The sequence below is a fragment of the Talaromyces atroroseus genome (genome assembly GCF_001907595.1).
Source record: "Talaromyces atroroseus strain IBT 11181 chromosome Unknown scaffold_10, whole genome shotgun sequence".
In the NCBI taxonomy this organism is placed as follows: Eukaryota; Fungi; Ascomycota; class Eurotiomycetes; order Eurotiales; family Trichocomaceae; genus Talaromyces; species Talaromyces atroroseus.
Window position 1 is genome coordinate 983,340 of NW_017971442.1, and position 18,820 is coordinate 1,002,159.

The following is an 18,820-nucleotide window of genomic DNA, read 5'->3' on the forward strand; positions in this document are numbered from 1 at the left end:
GGGGCGTTTGTGGAAAAGAGAGAGAGAGAGAGAGAGAGTAGTGGCCCAACTCGGAATGCGCCTTCTTTGTCACGAGCCATATCATTAGTTATAAATGTACAGAGTAGTTAGTCAGTTATCGCGAGTTTTCAAGGTTGTCCCGACTCCGCGGGCGTCAGTACAAGTTGACTTGCCTATTTAGGCAGTTATATCGGTCTACATACATCGACACATAGATTACAACACGAATAATGTACTTACTATCTATCAGGTTTGGTAGGGAAGAACAATCGGAATAGTGCTACTTTGAATGCTCCGTAGTCTATTGGAGAATAAAGGACGTCGAATCAGATCGGTGCTTGTCGCGGGAGATGTGATGTGACGGCTCGCGCCACCCAGCTGGAGTTCACACGCCTTGCGTGTAACGCAGCTGGTGGTTGTACAGCAGTGAAGATTAATTAATAATCTTTACTCCGTGCTGAGCACAGCACTCCGTAAGTTAGTTATGCTGGTTTGATACTGTCATCACGTCGATCTAACTAGCGGGTTGGCGAGACTTGTTAGAGGATACGCGTCAAGTGACTTGTATATGTCTATGCTAATTATCGATTGATTGACTGCGCCTGTCAGCGCCATCCCAGCCATGGCCTATGGTATACCGATAGTGAAAAGTAAAAGAAAGTAACTAAAAGGCCAGGGCTTACAATTACATTGAATCTATTGATTCTGACTCGTCGGGGCAGTTTGTGTTGATCGACGCTCGTCCACAGCGCTGATTGGTTCGTGGCAACGGACGAGACGGGCCGCGCCGGGGAAGCCAGGGAGGCGACGTGATTGGTCGTGATTATTTTAAATACATCAAATAGTAAATACTATATTTTCATGTCAAGTTTGTTGTCGTTCAGAAGACGAATACGAGTGTGTAGTTAGAATATAGACACGCTGACCGCCAGAGTAAGCAGTGTATAGTCACCTGGAATGACGGTGAAGCGCGCAGCACGGATATGTTGGCTTTTATGGTCACGGACAAGGATCATGGAAGACAATGAAGGAATAAGAATCGAAGATGACAGTACATATCATATTCGATATCATGCCAAACTCAGCTCTGTATTCGGTAGTTATAAATAAATAAGATACGCCTGTTGCAAATTCACAGCGTTCCAGACTGGGGCCATGATGGATGGGACGAAGCGACCGTACATAGTCATACTTACGTGAGAAATTAGCCGTTCATTCGCCGTATGGGGCTGTTCCAAGGTTCGTCGGCGACAAACGAGCTTATTGTCTACATACTACTCTGGAGTCTGGACTACGGTTATTGTAGAGTTACATCGACCAGAAGATAAACATTCTTCTAGAAGAGTCGCTAGTTCGCCGCCGGCACTTTCCTACCGATGGATAATTGTTTAATGTTTTATATGAAGGCAATATAGATTACTCGACTAGGCGCGCCAGGAGTTCCCCTATTGGGATAGGTTAGCGCAATCCTTTATTGTGCTTTAAAAGCTTTATTTCTGAAAATTTTCTTCCACCAGTCAGAGGCCAGACGGGTCGATTTAATTTAGTAGCAAACCTAAGTCAGGGAAATGAAGGGAAGAAAATTAATTTATGGCCGGAAAATACGGGTGGGAAAAGTCAATGGGAAAGAATAAATCCCATTTCTTGCTTCCAAGTTTCCTACTACTCGATCGGAGCGATTCTGATGCCTTTATTCCTACAGCCACAAGCCACCGTATGCAGCCACCGAGTGAGAGTGTATGCTGGCTGACGTCTGTGTGGATGTATATATCTAGGTATAACACGCAGAGACCGAGTACCTAGGTAAGGCGCTTAACCCTAGCAGTGAGGATAGACTCGGAACGTTCCGCTCGGTGTGGTTCGTCCAAACCAAGTAATAGTATTCGTGCATACCTGATAAAATCAAGCAAGGAATGTTGACTGATCGATCATTCGGAGAAGCACGGAGGAGACCCAGGGCAATGGACGCGGAAGACCTTCCCCGGCACTAACCTGACTACTCCTTTCCCTTTCGAATTTTTAAACATTCCCTCCTCGATGGAGCTCTCCCAGCTGGCTGGGACACTTGAAACTACGAGGCCTATTCAGCAGTCTGTCTCTAGTAATCTACAGAGTACCAGGTCTGGATTCTGATTTAGACTCTGGATATATACTACGTAGTATGTATGCACGAAAAAGCTTCTACAAAGGATCAGTCCAGCCCCCAAGCAACCCACTAGCAATCGATATCGGATTCCGTATAGTTACATGGCATTGTCGAGATAGGGGGGCAGCAGGGTTATCCTTCCATGTTTTCCTAATGCGGTAGGTCATCAACAGCGTTGGTCGAGACTCGTAAGAATTTATATTATAATTTGTAAGGATAAAGGATAAATTAAATGGATACAAAATATGCCCGTAGTGTAGTCACTACGCCGTATGTAGTATAATCCCAAAGAATAGCTTCATCCGACACTCTGGTGCTGCCGCTTCCCCTGGATCGACCGGGTTGCCGGATCCATAATTTCAGAATTTCGGCTGGTTGCTGGGGCTGGGCTATTGTCGTTGGGCGTGGATTCAGGCACAAGTGGAAAACTATCATAAAAATATATTAAACCGAACATGTCGTGAGGAAGAAAGAGGGAAAAAAAAAAAAAGAGAGAGAGAGAGTTCAAAATCGATCTGTCCAGCGCATCGAGCTTGTCTAGGCCGGGTGTTCCTGTCCAGTTGATTTCAAATTTTTTTTATACATGTTCTTTCTCTGATCTATCGCATTCATTCATTGACAATCAATAGTCGAGATTCTGAAAGAGCGCTTCAAAGAAGTCCGAGTCAGATCTTCTTTGTGCCGGCCCAAGACCATCTATCCCGTCCTGCAAGCCAGCATCACAACCCGACTTTGTTTGTACACACATATATTCACGGACAACAGATATAAAAGGAGACTTAAGAGTCTTGTCACCGCCAGCTACACCGAGACAGATCGACCGGGTAAGCATACCAACGCATATCTCACCGCTCCCATCTTGCACCGTCGCACCCCTTGCGGCGGATGATCGATAAAGCCACATACTCTCTCGATCAGATTCTTGATATTCACTTGTTGATACATCCTCATTCCACACACACACACGCCCAGTGCACCCTTGCTGGCTGTCTGTGCACCCCCGGAAACTGGGAAGTGGGAAGTTGTTGTTGAATTTTCTATATAACCGATCCGGTTGCCTGCCTTGCCCTGCCCTGCGATCAGAGCAAAGCAAGCAAGCAAGTAAGCAAAGCAAAGCTACTCGTTGGGCGGCGAACAGGGCTGAGACAGCTCAAAAAGACCCGACTAGACTTCGGCAAGCGCTGCTATTGTTTATTATTTAATCTATCTTAGCACGCTGTGTTATTGCCCCCCCCCACCAGCAAATAGGCTGACCGTCACATCGGACGCCTCCACGGGGCGACTGATTGATTATCGTTGCATCCCACCAGGGGCCGTTTGCTGTCACCGCTGTTTGTCCCGTTGCTCTTATATCTGCGACCGCCTGGCACTCTAATTTTATTTCTGTTCTTTTTCTCTTTTCCACTTTTTATTTTTATCACTGATTATTCATTATCCTTTGGCACCCCACGCCCTTTTTTTCCGTGGGACAAACAAACGCGGAACGCGGCCTGAGAAATTACCCAAAGCGGAACACCCAACTCGGCGGAAATTCCCCGGACAAACTTATTACTTATATTACTTATACTGCCACTCCCCTCGGACTCTGGTGAAACACATCGATACATAGTTAGACAGACAGACACATATCTTGTCACAAACACAGTCACATCGCCATGCGGTTCAGCTACAGTTACAGCGGGAGCACATCCTCACCCTCCCCGTCCTCGCTCCCACCACCACCGCCGCCTCCACCAACGCCCAATGATGGGCTCTTGGATATCACTCCTCGCAAGTCATCCTTCTCCAGCGCCATGGGCATGAGCTCAGCCTGTGCCTTTCCTTCCTGGCCCAACCGGCCCTCTCTCCTCAGCCCGGAGTCGGAGGAGTCTGCCGCCAGCTCCTACCTGTCCGACGAAGACCTCTTCCCCACAGATTTGCCCATCACTCCCCCGCCAGAGAGCCTTCTGGACGAGGAGTCCGCTGCCTCAGATCCGCTCATGTCTGGTGCCGACGACCTTACCACCGAAGAGCAGATTCAGATGATGCGCGCAGCCGCCGAGGAGGACGAGCGAAGAATCCGGTTTATGGCACACGTGCACGCACATGCGCGCGCCCAGCAGGCCTTTAAAGTCGCGCAGCTGGCCGCGGCCGAGCGCGAGAACTCCAAGCGCAAGAAGAAGCGTCCTTCGGTTACGGGCAAGAAGCATCGGTCGGCGTCGTCGTCGACCAAGGCGTCTGGCCGCATGTGATTGTTGCATATCACATCGACCACAGCGCTGGCGCTACTTTTCCTTATCCTCTACATGCCATATACCACAACCGCCACCATCATAATCGTCATCATACTACCGCCAGCATCAGCCATTCTTACAGCACGGCCGACACAGGTACTGCATTTCCTGATACGGAAAGCCACGGTTATCGTACCGTAACTATCCGACCAAAATACCGGAATAGTGGCCGATGCCGCGCCCCACAATACAATACACACAATACCGTACAAGACGGTCACAAGCGTTACACAGCGCGACCCGCGGCAACATTTAATATTTCGCTTCACTCAGTCAGTCCTACCGACAACAACGACAACGACAACAACAGCAACAAGAAACTCCTCCACCTCTTTTCTCTCACCGCCGGATCTCTCTGAGCCTCGCGGTGACTCATTTTTTTTTCCCTAGCATCCATCTACCCCTCCATGTCCAAGATTTCGAGATTCATTTACCTAATTGTCTTTCAAGCGACGGAGTTATTTTCATGTCTTACTTTCCGGCATTATTTTATTCGTGACTACCCAATCTTGTTTTTTTCCATCTTCGTTTTAGATACCATTTCCATCGCATATACCCCTCATGTACGTATCTTGTTGTTGTCTTTTCTATACCCGATACCACGTCTTCTTCTTTATAGCGTTAGCGTTAGCATAGCATCATGGCATACATTTATTTTATAATGATTAACTCTTTTGCTTTTGTACTCTGTGTGTTTTAGTAGTTATAATTTGACTGAATTTAGATCCTTTTGGGGGTACACTAGACTACGTGGTTACTGCAGTATGATGCATTATCTCTTATCCTTATCGATAAGCATAGATAGCGATAAAAAAGCTCCAAAAAAGCTCTCTCCAGATCCATAATTAAATGTATCAACATCAACGAACAACACAATGCCCGAAGAAACCCTCCTCTCTGAGCTCTGCAGTATCTGGTAACTCCTTCCCCAATCCTAACTTCATCTCCTCTTTCCCCTCCCCCTATTCAAAGCTAACAAGTCAGCCACATCTCCCCCCCCAAATACCGTTGTCCACGCTGCTCGGTGCGCACATGCTCTCTGCCCTGCACACGCAAACACAAAACTTGGTCTCAATGCTCCGGCGTGCGCGATCCAGCCGCTTATCACACGCGCTCCCAGCTGCAAGATCCGGCCTCGTTCGATCGCGACTTTAATTTCATCACGGGCATCGAGCGCGGTCTCGAGCGTGCCGAGCGCGAAGCTGATAGGAGAGGCATACAGTTGGAGCATGAGTATATGCTTGATGCGAACAACCAGAAAGCTTCTTCTTCTACTTCTTCAAGAAACAAAAGGAAGAGAGGGGGTGTTGGTGCCGCGACACTGGTTAGGGGCGAATTGGCGTTTGTGCGCGCCGCGGAGGCGGCTGGTGTGAAGCTCGCGAGGGCTCCGAGGGGCCTGTCGAGGCAGAAGGCGAATCGCTCGAGGGTTCATCCTAAGTATGTCCCCCCCCCTTCTTTTACTTTTTTTTTCTTTTTTTCTTTTCTTTTCTTTTTTGTTCGAGGAAGAAAAGTAATAACTAACAGCAACAGACACAAGTGTCTAAACTGGAGCGTGGAATGGATCCTCGCTTCCAACCCCGGCCAGACGCTCATCAGGCCCTGCTTGGAAACCACCCCGTTGCGCGAAGCGTACGATCGCGTATTTCCGAGACCAAAAGAGGATGCTACTGCTACTGCTACTGCTACTGTCGTAGATGATGTTTTGTCCTATCGGAGTGCCTATTTCTATCTCCACCGGCAACGGGCAGCTGCAAGTCACCGCCGCACCGTTCTGGTTGGCCCGTTGAGTCCCACGGCGACGCTGCGTGAGGTGCTTCGCGGGCGGAGCGTGGTTGAGTTTCCGACTTTGTATGTCTTGCCGGATGTGCTCAAGGAAGGGGATACGGAAAATGCGCGCTTTGTGCTGGAGGAGGTGTATTTAAGGGAGCATCCGGGTGATGTTGATGTTGAGGGAGAGGAAGAAGATGAAGAGGAGGATTATACGAGTAGTGAGGGATCGTCGAGTGATGAGACTAGTGACGATGATGATGATGACGAGGAAGAGGAAGAAGCTGAGGTTGAAAAAGAAAAGGTTGAGGAGGAGGGACTACCACCCTCGTTATAGCCAGGTCGGTGTGACTATTTTTCACTGTATAGTATAGTATGTATGTATATCTGTCAGCGTTCAGCACTACGTAAAGTCTATTCAAGTATACATGCCCAGGACTGCTAGTAGAAGTAGTTGCAAATCTAGTATGCATTCATTACGGCTTAAATACAATAAATGCCAGGTGCATCTAATCTAAGCAGTCATTTGCCAGAAAATCGCCATGTTGGGTATCTCTCATGTAAACGCCGTGAATATAATAAGAAAATAAAAAAGAAAGATGTCGTGTATGCAGGTATGCAAATATGGTGTCGATGTCTATGACATGTCACTTGTCATGCTTGCGGTAAACGGTGGCGAAGGAGTACGGGAGGGAACACGCGAAGCAGATGGTGATATAGCCTCAGTCGAGATGGTGCGTCTCGAGGCAGCATCTTCGTCCATCGGTACCGTATCCGCAGGTTCAGCTGCATCCTCAGCCGGAGCCGGAGCCGCAGCTGCAGCCTTGGTCTCAGCTTCTGGGGTCTTGGTGACTCTGGGTAGCTCATCCTGCACCTTGCACCACCCCAACTCAATGCCACGAAGTATGTCTTGTTCAGAGAGACCTTCAAAGTCACGCGCCTTTAGTTTGGCCTTCGTCCTTGACGAGATATCAGACTCCCCGCGCCCTGGCTGACGATAATAAATATAATCGCGATTGTCAACTGTTGTCGGCTCGGATACGGAACCCTCCTCCTGGGGTCGAAGCAGTCTTTCTCTGAAGCTGTCTGACATTTGGTGCAACTTGGCAGACTTGAGCGGCTTATCTGTGATAGCCAATCCGCCATGATTAGGCGCAAAATCATCTAAGAGTCTCTTGGGGGCTCGCGGATAGGAACCTTCACGGGCCACCTTCAGGATCTTACGATAATTCAAGCCCAAGGTTGCCGCAAGGGCCTGATGGCACGCTTCGGGATATTGATATGCCGCCTCTGCACGCGTCAGGCCATTGGGCTGTTCATCGCCGAAATCACTGAAATCATCGTCATCAAAAGGTAGATCATCTGCATGATTTCGATCCCATGTCTGATATCCTTCGAGCTCATAAAACTCAGCAAGTTTAACAAGACGGTGGACTTTTGAAAGTTAGCTAATGTATAAACAATCACACATATTCAGAATAAGCTCACCATGGTTTCGTCTCTTCAATACCCAAAATCGAAGGACGGTGCTGGGGAAAAAATCAGGATAGCGCAGCGTTCCGTTCTCTCCAACTTTGGGAACAGGGCCGATGGGTGCATTGGGTGCATTGGGCATAACTGCAAGAGAGTTGTAACGCACTTGCTCTGCTTGCTTCATACGTATCTCCATCGTATCAAAACGCTGAGTTAGATGTTTGATCTCAAGACGACAGTCACCAATCTCCGATTTTAAAAGCTGCACTTCAACTTGCAGCTTTACGACGTCCTTCTGGAGACAAGCAACGTCCTTTTGGAGACACCCAACGTCCTTCTGGAGGCAAGTAACGTCCTTGCGTAAAAGGGCTGTTTCGTGGCAGAGCGTAGCAAGGGTTCTCTTGATCAAGATGACTTCTGTCTTGAGCGCTGCCAAGTCGGCCTCAATTCGCTCGATGGTGGATTTTTGAGCTTCAAACTCGCGCCGGATGTGCTGATCTTCTCTGTTACGACGATCAACATACCCATCTTTAGTCAGTATAACTGAGCGAAGCTCGTTGATTTGGGACTCGAGATAGTTCAGCCGGTCATGGAGGTAGGCTATGCCTGGGTCTGGCACGACAGGCGGCGTGACATCGTGAGGAACTGATAACAGAGGACTGGAGATCCCTGTGGACATGTGGGAGTCCCGCGAGGGGCTTCTCCCCAGCGTTGCACTCATAACAAACGCAGTTTCAGTTGATACTTCTTAGTGCATCGTAGTCCGGTTGCCCGTCTTGGTAGGCAGAAGGTGGTTGATTGTAGGTAGTCACTTGAAGGTTGGAGGTTGAGATTGATGAGAGTTGGTTGACAGAGAAAAGAGTGGCAAGGCTGAACAACTTCTTGCAAGGCAAACGCAGAGGTAAGACCTCGTATCGCTAGCTCGATGCGATCGGGCTGTGACCATCATGCAGCCAATGAAAAGCTGCCTGCGCTTCCAGCCCCCACTCCAGCTGCTCTGTCATTGGCCCAGTTGAGACGTTCTGTGACGCGGGTTCGGGCGCTGACCTCCTGACTGTCACGCCCGTTACCAAAATGACCGAAATCGCGTAATTTATGCGTTTTCCCGGGCAGACCCGCCAAAAATAGAAGGCGTGCCTCAAAGCCTCATATTGCCTAAACAGGAAACCCAAGCACTCGTTATTATTCAAGGCAGAGTATACGATATGCTTGTATACCATTCACTAATTGTACAGATTTCTTTGCAAGCAGGCTGTGGACTTTGTTGTGCTTAGTTGGGAGGCAGCAATGGCTCCTTCCTCAGGTGTGGATGGCCGCGCAGGAAGGAAGGAGCGCATCCTCCATCGAAAGGAAGACCTCGAGTTGGCCACTCCAAAGTCTTCACATCTTCGCATCTTCCAATCATTGCACCATCAAGCTACGACATATTGGATAACTCGGTATACACGCAACTGCTCTGCATACTTACAACACAATGCGCTACAACAACAACAACCTCCTCCTCTACGTGCTGACAGTTACCACGGCTGTGCCAGTTGCTCTGGCATTGCTGGATCCCCGCCAAACCCCCGTCCCAGCGAATTCAACCACCGTCGAAGAGAAACGTCAGATCCCCCCTGGAACGGCTTGCGACTGCTACAGCGTCTCAGGACCGGACCCTGGATACTTTCAGCATCATCACTTCTGGGACTTTCGGCAGGTACCGCTCAATGCTCTCACTGCTAAAGGCTTCCAGTTTCAACCCGCAACACAAAGCGCAGATGCCGCAAACCTAGCCCATGAACACAATGCCGTGCCTGTGCTCCTCAAGGACACGCCTTTCGCGAACGATTGGCTGATCCAAGATTGGCATCGCAGCGCCTCTGCCCTCTTCCCAGTTCCCATAGCAAACTCGAATCAGAATGTCTTTCTGACCAGGTCTTTGGCCGGCGGCTCCAGTTTCCTTGCTATGCGAACTAAGAGATTCGAAACCTACTCCTCGACTGCAGAAATCGAGACGAGCTTCTCCACATTTATGCATGTCTCTTTCCGAATTCGACTTCGTATTCTTGGACATGATGAACCGATTCTCTCACCGCCACTGGTAGAAAACAAGATCTTCGGCAAGGGAAGTGAAGAGACTATGGCGATAGCGAGCACTGCTATCGAGCAAACCCCTCTCATCCAGCGCGTTGCATCACGATTGCCACCTTCAGTAGGTGCATGCGTCGGAATATTTACATTCTTCTCTACTACTAGTGAATCGGACATTGAAATCTTAACTTCAGATCCGCCGAACCGCGTGCACTATGCAAACCAACCCGACTACGACCCAGTGCGTAACATAGTCATACCAGGCTCTCAAGTAGCCGTGGATGCGCCTGTCCCGTGGACAACATGGTCTACTTATCGACTCGACTGGTTTCCGGGAATGTCTCGCTGGTACGTTGAAAACCAGCTGCAAGCCAGTCTCGCATATGGGGTTCCAGTTGATCCAAGCAGAATGATCATCAACCTGTGGAGTGACGGTGGCTTGTGGTCTGGCAATTTGACTGTTGGTGACAGCGTACATCTAGGCATTGAATGGATCGAGATAGCCTACAACTCGACCGGCGAGGCACCCAGGCCTTGCAATGTAGTCTGCCGTATCGACGGTGTCGCGAACCCAGGTGTACCAGAGATGTGAGAAGGAGAGTCATCATCTTTGTATTATTATTGCATGAAGTGACTTGGGAGGGATGACAAACCAGTGTAGAGACCGAGTTTATACGTTGTATCTAATAACCCTGCTGTCTCGATAGAAACTGTTGCGTAATTCATACATAGAACTCCATTTCGACTTCCCTACCTCTACAACTTACATTTAGAAGTGGCAAGATTGACATAAACAGCATCCATTGTAACGTATAACGCATATCCCAAACGAATAATCGTACATGACACAAACCAGAGAACCCCAACCCAACCATTACTATAATGATACACAAACACACACCCCCCAAAAAACGAAAGAAAGAAGAAACAAAAAAAGGGCCAAAGAGAAAACCACCCATACAAACGCCATCGCTAATATGCCGCTATGTCAGGAGGTAGTAACCTTCAACTGACCTTTGGGTATCATTTTCGGAGGTACATAGTGGGCTAAAAAAAAAATTATAATGAAAAGAAACTGAAAAGAGATCAAGTAAAATGTCAATCCGACGCCCACCCCCAGATACAAATAGTTGAACTCGGCAAATGGGAGTTTGGAGGCCTCCTGGGACCTACACAAACAAAGCCATTTGAAGTACATAATCATATGAGGAGGTGGGTTTCAGATGACAATAGGAAGAAGAAGAAGAAAACAAAGTCAAACATATCAAAACATATTAAAGCGCCAATGGATGCAAAAAAAGAATTAGTAAAAAGACCGGTAGTCTATTGTATGTCATCAACATCATCAAAAATCATCATCATGTGAATAGTTCTCCTTCCATTCAACTGTTTCCGTCGTTCTTTTTAAAGCACTTCTTCTCGTGGTTTTGCATGTATCGGGCTATCTCCGTTCTGTCGTTCTGGGTAGCCAGTGTACGATTGATATATTGAACTTGTTTAGCGAAAGTCTAGTTTTTCTTTTTTCACAATCGCTTTTTACCAGCGTCGCCTACTGGTTCAAAATCCCCCTTGAGCCCCCCATTTAGAAGCTCTGCGACAATCTTCCTCCGAATGAGTGAGATGTCGGATGGCCCGTATACCGTGGGCTCCAAACCAAGAGCTATCGCCTTGGCTGTAGTAAGTAGAAAGACTCCGCAGTCACTGCCGTTATTCTGTTGCGGAGAAGGCGAGTTCAAAACATACCACTCCTCTTCATCGTATAACTCTCCCAGTTCGCCTTTCAGCCATTTTTTCGCATTGTTGATGAAGGGGTCTGGATCTGAGTATAAGGAGTCAAAGTATTCGATTGTCCTGGTCCTTGGACGCAAAACGAGTAATGTCCAGTGAGCCTGCTCGTGTACAGGGATGAAGAGTGTTTCCACGTCAAGAAGTGCTTTTCCTTGGATTTTCGCACGTCGCGTCCAACGTTTTACAGATTCATGTCCCCCCTCACGCAATTTCTTGTAGAAAAAGCTGTTGAACGCGTAGTATTTCGGCTGAGCGTTGCGTCCAAGATTGTCGGCTGCTCGACGAAGGTAGTCAACGATGAGGGCAAGATGGCCGTTAACAACCTCATCGTTGAGCCAAGCCATGGGAGTGTAGCAAGTCTCTAGTTTCTGTGCCGTTAATTCAGCACCCTCCAACGTCGAGACGAGAATGCGTTGTGCCGGGCCTGACATGACTGCATCTAACTGTTGCTCCCAACTATCCGACAAGGGCGTAACAGCAGCTTCTCCATCAGCCACGCGCACGCGTCCTAAAGATTCCTTTTTCTGTTGTAAAAGCTGTTCGCGTTGTTCCTCTCGCTCCCGTTCTTCTTCTCGACGTTTCTCTTCTTGAATCGCTTCCCACTCTGCCTGACGCAGAGGTGCAGTACGGTTTCCCCAGCTGATCGGAGGTGAAAACGGATTAAATAGCCGAACGGCAGAAACAGGCCTTCCAAGAGGGGTCTCGCCTCTTAGCCAGCTAATGCTACGACCAGTGGGGTCGCTGTCTACTGGAGGAGATACATGTCCCTCTTCGGCAACTGTAGTAGCAGCCAACTGATTTGCAGTTTCTTCAACTTCTGTTTCAAGCTCGCGTTGAGGCCGAGCCGGAGTAACCGGAGCAGACCTAGCCGCATGAGTAGCAGGCGCGAGAACAATAGGAGCAGGGAATACGGGCACGGATGGTACAGCCTGGGCGATGGGACGTGCAGGAGCTGCCGGAGCAACGGGTCGTTCAGGAATTGCTGGAGCAACTAGAGCGACACGTCGAATGCGTCGTCTCCGCATCCAAGGCATCAAGGGCGGAACACCTATCCGATACCGCCATTCATCATCCCCACCTTCTTCTTCTCCTTCAGCATTTTCACCATCGAGTTCCTCTGCCTCGAGCTGGGGCTCGGGCTCTGGTGCTTCTTCAGTCGGTATTTGAGAAGCAACTGTTTCATCGACAGGCTGTTGATCGATGCCCTCTTGCTGCGGAGCGATATCCTGGACATCTTCCATGCCAGCTGGGGTTGGGGCTTCCGGTTCCGCGGCCGTGTAGATTTCACCTCGTTCTTCCGCTTCTAGTTGACGAGCGAGCTCGGCCTCGTCCACATCTGCATCGGGAGCTATGAAGTAGCTGTGAGTACGCCCACGTATGACCCTAGAACGTTGACCTAGCGACAGTGGAGGAGGGGGCTCAGTGATTAACGGGCAAGGGCGAAAGCGTCTAAACTCCCGGGTGTAAAATAGCGCATTGATACTTGAGCCTTCGCTGGAATTAGACATGGCCGCGCGAATCTCTTGGGCGTCAGACTCCTCATTGGCAGCGGCGGATGCCTCCGCTTCTGGAATGGCAACCTCCGGTACTTCCTGTGCTAGATCCTCTGCTGGACGTAAGACGCCTTCAGAAGTCATGGCATCTTGGTTAACCATGGCTTGATCTTGAGGCGGCAAGTTAGCAGCATTCGTGGAGATTATGGGTGGTGGAAAAACGACGGCGGGGAATGAGGCAGCGTGGGCAGTAAGTTCAGCTTGCAGCTGAGCAGCAGCTTGGTCATCGAATGAGGGAATGATAGCGGAAAGCGAAGACAAATGAGTAATATTCTCAGTCAGCTCAGCCTGCAACTGAGCACTAATAGCCAAATCACCTTCATCGTCGTAGTCCGCGTGTGTGGTCTCTCGGGCTTCATCACTCCTTGCAAAGTGACGCCGAAGCGTCGTAGCCATCTGCACACCAGACCTAACACACTGTTGCATAGCTAGATGGGCGGCTCTGAATAGGCCAGGGGCCGAGTGGACATGTGTATCGGTATTCCCATCATGCTCACTTTCAGGTTGAGGAAGTGGGGCCTCCAAAGGGGCTGTCGGATGGTCTTCTTCAGTCACTTGTGGCACGACTCCATGGCCGGCTTCTGTGATGACTTGAGCGCTGGTTTCTGGCACAATTTCTGGGGCTTCAGGGTGTGCAGTCACGCCGGTAATGCGTCGACGTTTAGGTTCACGCCCCTCAAATTCTTCAAGAGCACGTTTCCTACTCTCGGCCTTTCTGCAAATGCGTCTAAGTACCTTTGCATCGTAAGGGTTATATGAACGCATAGGCTTCTTTGGGATCAGGAGCGGGTCTCCTTTCCGTGGGATGTGGTACGCATGCAATCTAGGGTCTGGAGTCATGGGAGCGATTCGACATAATCGAGACGAGGATCGGCGTGAATACAGAACTTTGGCGTAGGTGGGGACCATGCCTTGCATTCTGTGATCGGCTGCAGTGTCGTCTGCATTGGACATGAAAGTATCGCCATTCATTTTCCCTTATTTTCTTCAGAGAAGTGAATATCCTTTTGAATAAGATTTCACGATATAATAAGAGTAGCGGATGAAAAGTGTTGCTATCAACTTCTGTTGGGAGAGCCGACTCCGTTGTTCACAAATTTGGAGTCCGAGGGGAGATATCGTCCATATCAGGTTCGTGGGCTCGTGGGAGTGAACGAAGCGAGGTGAAGGATATGAGGCGGTGACACGGTTTTCAGTCACTTGACAGAAGGACGGGTCTTGGGAAGCACGTTTCGCAAGGTGAGGTTTGGACGCGTCCCTCGAGGGAAGACAGGTGCAGGTGAGCTCCAAGTGATGCTTTTTGTGGAGAAAAAGTGAGAGGTAACCAGACAAGGCAGAAGAAAATAAAAAAAGCAATTTGTCGATTCTTCAACAGCTAGCTCACACGAGTCGCAAGTGGGAACGATGTCTTCTTCGAAAGACGAATTGCTGCTACCGAGCTGGGGTGTTGAGATGAGTGGACGAGAGAGAGAGAGAAAGAAGAGAAGAGCGTGTTGATGTGTTGTGGAAGATATCAATGGCGGGGCAACGAGGAGAGAGTGAGAGGCAGTCTGCTGAGGGAGGGGTTGTTTTTCTCTTTGGCGGAAGCTCAATTGGGATTAGGGCGATACATTACGGGCTCAGTCACAGTGCGAGTCACTTCTTCCTGGCTCTAGTAATTGGCGGGGGTGTCGTTGTCATAGTGAGCGGCGATAGTTTGGGAAGCGCGGGCGCAACAGCGAGACAAACAAAGATGAAGCTTTACAAGCGGAAGCTCCAAATTGAATTTGCGCCAGACGCGCGAGGAAGCTCCCGCGCGCTAGCCACGGGCACGTGATGCGTGCCCCATGATTAATCATTGCGGCGCCCCATGCCCCCGCTCGCCGTCAGGCACCAAGGCTTGGCTTGGCCTCGTTCTGTCCCAGATCTCCTCCTGGACATCATCCTTAATTCTGCTTTTCAAGCGGGTTTTGTGTGAATTTTTTATCTTTAATGCTGCAGGACGCCTGCTTGTCAACATGGCTACTGTACGCAAAACTCGCCACAGCAAAGAGTCCCTGCTGTGGCGTCTCCCCACCGAGATCCTGATCGACATCATGAAGTACTCCCCGAACTTCTCATGTCTCTGGAGCCTCATCAATGCTTCCCAACGTTTCCACGCGATATTCATGGGGGCGGCACAGGAAATTGTCGAAGCGGTCATGTCAGATGTGCCTGCCTGCATCCAGGCCCTCATGCGCTTAGTAGTCACTGCCCGCACGGCTCCAGGCTCGTACACTGACATCAAGGATGTCATCAAGCACATGAGCAGGCAAAAGCCCTACCAACCCTGGCAGACTCAGGATCCGCAGTTTATGCATAGTTTCGTGGGACTGGCACATACCACGCATAGCGTCGCACATGCCTGCTTAGACTACTACGTCGAGCGATCCCTGGCCATGAAGCCACAGTGCCTGAACAGCAGTCACCTCGAGACCCTTTTCACACCGCAAAGCTTGCTATACTCTAAACAACAGTCACAAGGCCAGCCGTACCGACCCAAGAAGACCGGGCCGGCAACGTATGTAGAAGAGCAGAGAGTTCTCAGATTGCTCTGGCGGCTACAGACAATCTTCACTCTGAGGTTCGTTGCGAGTGAATTGACCCATTGGCCGGAAGAGGATCGCACCCGTCTGTTAACGACGGACATGTATAGCATGTTGTACTTGTTTCACAACTCCTCGTCTCGTTGTATATGGAGCCCCGTGTGGGAGAGCGAGCAATACCTCACCGTGATCGAATATCTAAACCAGGTGAATTTGATGACGAGCTCACAAACACTAACGGAGAATTCACTGGCAAACTTCCTGCTGCAGCCCTTTCCGGGCATGGAGCACAAGGCCTATCACTCACACTGCTTCCCTCCCCCGCCTCCACCATCACAAAAGGTTCCCCCCGGACTCGAAAGGTACGTCGATATCAACTACGAAATCGAAGAGATCCCAGTAGGATACGACTTCTATAAGACGGTGACTACAGATGCCAAGAAATCCCCTTTGCAAAACGTCCCCTTTGCGCCGTATCGCAGATATGGCTTTGCTATCTGGGACGTTAATAGACTCACCGACATGGGGTTTTTGGTGTCTCAAGACGGGATGTATGGGTTGATGGAACAGTATAAGCTTTACTTTACGTGGCGGAGTATTCTCACGCCAGAAGAGGATGCTCAGGGTGTTGTTATCTTACCGCGTTTCACCGAGCAGAAAATGGGACTTCTTTCTGCGCCGGAGTTCAAGTATCTTCTTCGTTAACAGACAGGTATGGCATTATTTTCCCGAGTACAGCGAGTAGGATATAAGCAGGCATATACGAGTTTTTATATAACAGGTAACTACCTAGGTAGGATGCTTACGTCTTAATGTTTCTTAATGTTTCTTAATGTTTCTTAATGTTTCTTAATGTTGTTTCCAGAATGTTAAAACTCCCATTTTTTTCCCACTCGGTGTATGTAATTATTTATGTTATTGTATTTAGCACTGCAAAGAAAAAAATTTGAAAAAAAAAAAAAAGGGATTATGTGTATAAAAACAGGCAGAGAAGAACACCAGTAGAAAGGTGCAATCTCATGCAGAATGTCATATCAAAGTACAATGAACAAAGAAGAAGGCGATACCCCCTTCAAGGTGCCAGACCTAGGAAATCGAACACGTATGCCATATAATCAACGACGATCAGACCAATGCCTATTTCAGTTAAGATTAGAATAGCGTTAAGACGACAGGGAAATAAATCAATCTTACCCATATATACAATTAATCTCGTCACCACCTCGACATCATAGCGAACGCGCGGTTTTTTGATCATGGAAAACATATCTTCCTCGTCTGCTGTGGAGGGACAGCCAGCCTCCGGAAGAGTGCCTGCAGCTGCAGAGGTTGTTTGGGCAGAGACTGGGGCATCGGGGCTTAGTCGGTGACTGACCGTGCCCATCTGAGACTCGTACTCTTCCAACTTGGATACGGAGCGTTTGGTGGCATCACCTGGAGGGTTAGCTTTATTTATAGAGCAGGCAATTTTATTCAAAACTTACCTGGAACACCGTGAAAGAGCTCAGTGACGCTTTCGCGTCGACGCTTCTCCCTATAAGCCAGTGTTTCATATGCATCGGCCTCGGACTGAGGTCCGACCGAGATAGCCCTTCGACGGGGATGTCGGATGGACGTAAGGATAGAAGGAATATCGGAGAAGTTCGGGATAACCTCTTCGTCTTTGAGATGCCCGGGTACCGTTTTGTACTCACTTAAATCATGGTCAGGACTTCGTTTTGGATCAAATGGATAGCATCAAGGGCAGAAAGACGTACGAGGCGCGGGTGAAAAACCGCCGGGGAAGTAGTAAACCAGCTTTCTCGAGGCCACGGAAGACAGGGGGCAGAGAGCGCAACAAAAGTGGTTTCATCACCTCTCTCCACACAAAGATGATGAGAACGCCGATAATGAAACGCAGCACGGTCTTGAACCAACCGAGGGACTCTAGCCGGTAGGGAATGGTATCAGGCGTAAGTTCGGCCGATGTAATGCTGGATCGGGACAAATCCCAAGCCGCCACATTCGCCCCGATAAAGACCGCGGCAAAGGAAACACTGTCGTCAAAGCAGGGGCAATCATCCGCGGGTTCGGGATGTATGCGGATCAGCACTAGCACAATCAGAACCATCAAAATCACTTCCTTGCCGGGGGCGCTGACAATCCAGTTGTCCAACGCAGGACCGTATGCACACTGAACCCATGCAATCAATGCGCCGAGGCCACTTCCAATGACCACGTCAAGAAATCCATGCATACCACAGTATAGTCGGCCCACAATGATGGATAGCGCGTAGATATAGAGAGCCACTTGGCACGCAATGTTGACAGCCGGACTTAGCGTAGTGTCAGAGCGCAGAAGCCATAGCGCATAGATGGCTACAGAGACAGCATTGGTCGAATGGGTCGAGGGGAAGCCATATTCCAAGGCAGCTGATCCGGACATGGTGATGCGCTGCAGTGGGGGGGAGAGCGGACGAGGAAGACAGAGCAAGTCTTTGACAAAGCCGCTCCAGAACACGCCCGCGGCCAGGACGTTGACCGTTCTGATGGGATTATCTATCAATGAATGCCCTTGCTCACGCACAAGCTACACCGGAAAAAAAGTAACCTACCCACGACCGAGACTAGGATATCCACTCCAAAACAGAACCGGCAGGAAAGTCATGAAGAAAGTATGGGTGCCGAGATTGGCGGTAAACGCAAAGAACGAATCAAGCATGGGGGTGCGCATTTTGTGCTGCAACCAGGCGAGGTAAGGCGTCTCGAATCTCACGACCGGCAGGACCTTCTCCCGGGGGTAATAGCGCCATTTTGGCAGGCTGTTCTGGTCTGGTCCCGTCAGTTGGATGCAGATAGAATAGGAGGAGACGCATACAATGATTCAAGCTCCGCAGGCCAGCGTCTGTCCGCCCATTCGGCTTCTTCTTCTCCATTGTGGGTAGCAGTTGCGTGGGCGGTTAGCGAGAGCTGGGTGCGGCGTGCTCCATTCGCGTCGACCATGAGCGCGAGCGACGAGGAGGAGTGAGCGACTTGTCGTGAGGCCGGGATTTGTGGTTGATAACTAGCGGATATATGTGGTTGCCGCAGGGCGGACAGCGATTGGCTGGCGGGGGTGGATCGCGCTTGCCGCTTGAGATCCAACAACAACGGCAACAGCCTCAAGTTTCTCTGAACGTACACAGCTGCTGCTATCGCCAATTG

At 49.5% G+C, this 18,820-nt stretch overlaps 7 protein-coding genes across 7 annotated transcripts; 4 read left to right on the forward strand and 3 right to left on the reverse strand.

The window, feature by feature from the left end:
• Positions 1 to 3,801: 3,801 nt before the first annotated feature.
• UA08_07139 (hypothetical protein) lies at positions 3,802 to 4,377 on the forward strand (the record flags this gene model as incomplete). The annotated part of the gene is made up of 1 exon (XM_020262048.1): positions 3,802 to 4,377. The coding sequence occupies one exon, from the start codon at positions 3,802 to 3,804 to the stop codon at positions 4,375 to 4,377; it is 576 nt and encodes a 191-aa protein (XP_020117902.1).
• Positions 4,378 to 5,294: 917 nt separating this feature from the next.
• Positions 5,295 to 6,523, forward strand: UA08_07140 (hypothetical protein; the record flags this gene model as incomplete). Its single annotated transcript, XM_020262049.1, has 3 exons — positions 5,295 to 5,328; positions 5,517 to 5,856; positions 5,950 to 6,523. 3 exons carry the CDS (start codon positions 5,295 to 5,297, stop codon positions 6,521 to 6,523), a joined length of 948 nt encoding a protein of 315 aa, XP_020117901.1.
• A 300-nt stretch (positions 6,524 to 6,823) lies between these two features.
• UA08_07141 (hypothetical protein) lies at positions 6,824 to 8,338 on the reverse strand (the record flags this gene model as incomplete). The annotated part of the gene is made up of 2 exons (XM_020262050.1): positions 6,824 to 7,620; positions 7,675 to 8,338. The coding sequence occupies 2 exons, from the start codon at positions 8,336 to 8,338 to the stop codon at positions 6,824 to 6,826; spliced, it is 1,461 nt and encodes a 486-aa protein (XP_020117900.1).
• Positions 8,339 to 9,133: 795 nt separating this feature from the next.
• Positions 9,134 to 10,324, forward strand: UA08_07142 (hypothetical protein; the record flags this gene model as incomplete). The annotated part of the gene is made up of 1 exon (XM_020262051.1): positions 9,134 to 10,324. One exon carries the CDS (start codon positions 9,134 to 9,136, stop codon positions 10,322 to 10,324), a length of 1,191 nt encoding a protein of 396 aa, XP_020117899.1.
• Positions 10,325 to 11,255: 931 nt separating this feature from the next.
• Positions 11,256 to 14,045, reverse strand: UA08_07143 (hypothetical protein; the record flags this gene model as incomplete). Its single annotated transcript, XM_020262052.1, has 1 exon — positions 11,256 to 14,045. One exon carries the CDS (start codon positions 14,043 to 14,045, stop codon positions 11,256 to 11,258), a length of 2,790 nt encoding a protein of 929 aa, XP_020117906.1.
• Positions 14,046 to 15,070: 1,025 nt separating this feature from the next.
• Positions 15,071 to 16,342, forward strand: UA08_07144 (hypothetical protein; the record flags this gene model as incomplete). Its single annotated transcript, XM_020262053.1, has 1 exon — positions 15,071 to 16,342. One exon carries the CDS (start codon positions 15,071 to 15,073, stop codon positions 16,340 to 16,342), a length of 1,272 nt encoding a protein of 423 aa, XP_020117905.1.
• Positions 16,343 to 16,709: 367 nt separating this feature from the next.
• UA08_07145 (hypothetical protein) lies at positions 16,710 to 18,552 on the reverse strand (the record flags this gene model as incomplete). Its single annotated transcript, XM_020262054.1, has 6 exons — positions 16,710 to 16,774; positions 16,832 to 17,083; positions 17,122 to 17,330; positions 17,395 to 18,162; positions 18,232 to 18,448; positions 18,495 to 18,552. The coding sequence occupies 6 exons, from the start codon at positions 18,550 to 18,552 to the stop codon at positions 16,710 to 16,712; spliced, it is 1,569 nt and encodes a 522-aa protein (XP_020117904.1).
• Between the last annotated feature and the right edge of the window lie 268 nt (positions 18,553 to 18,820).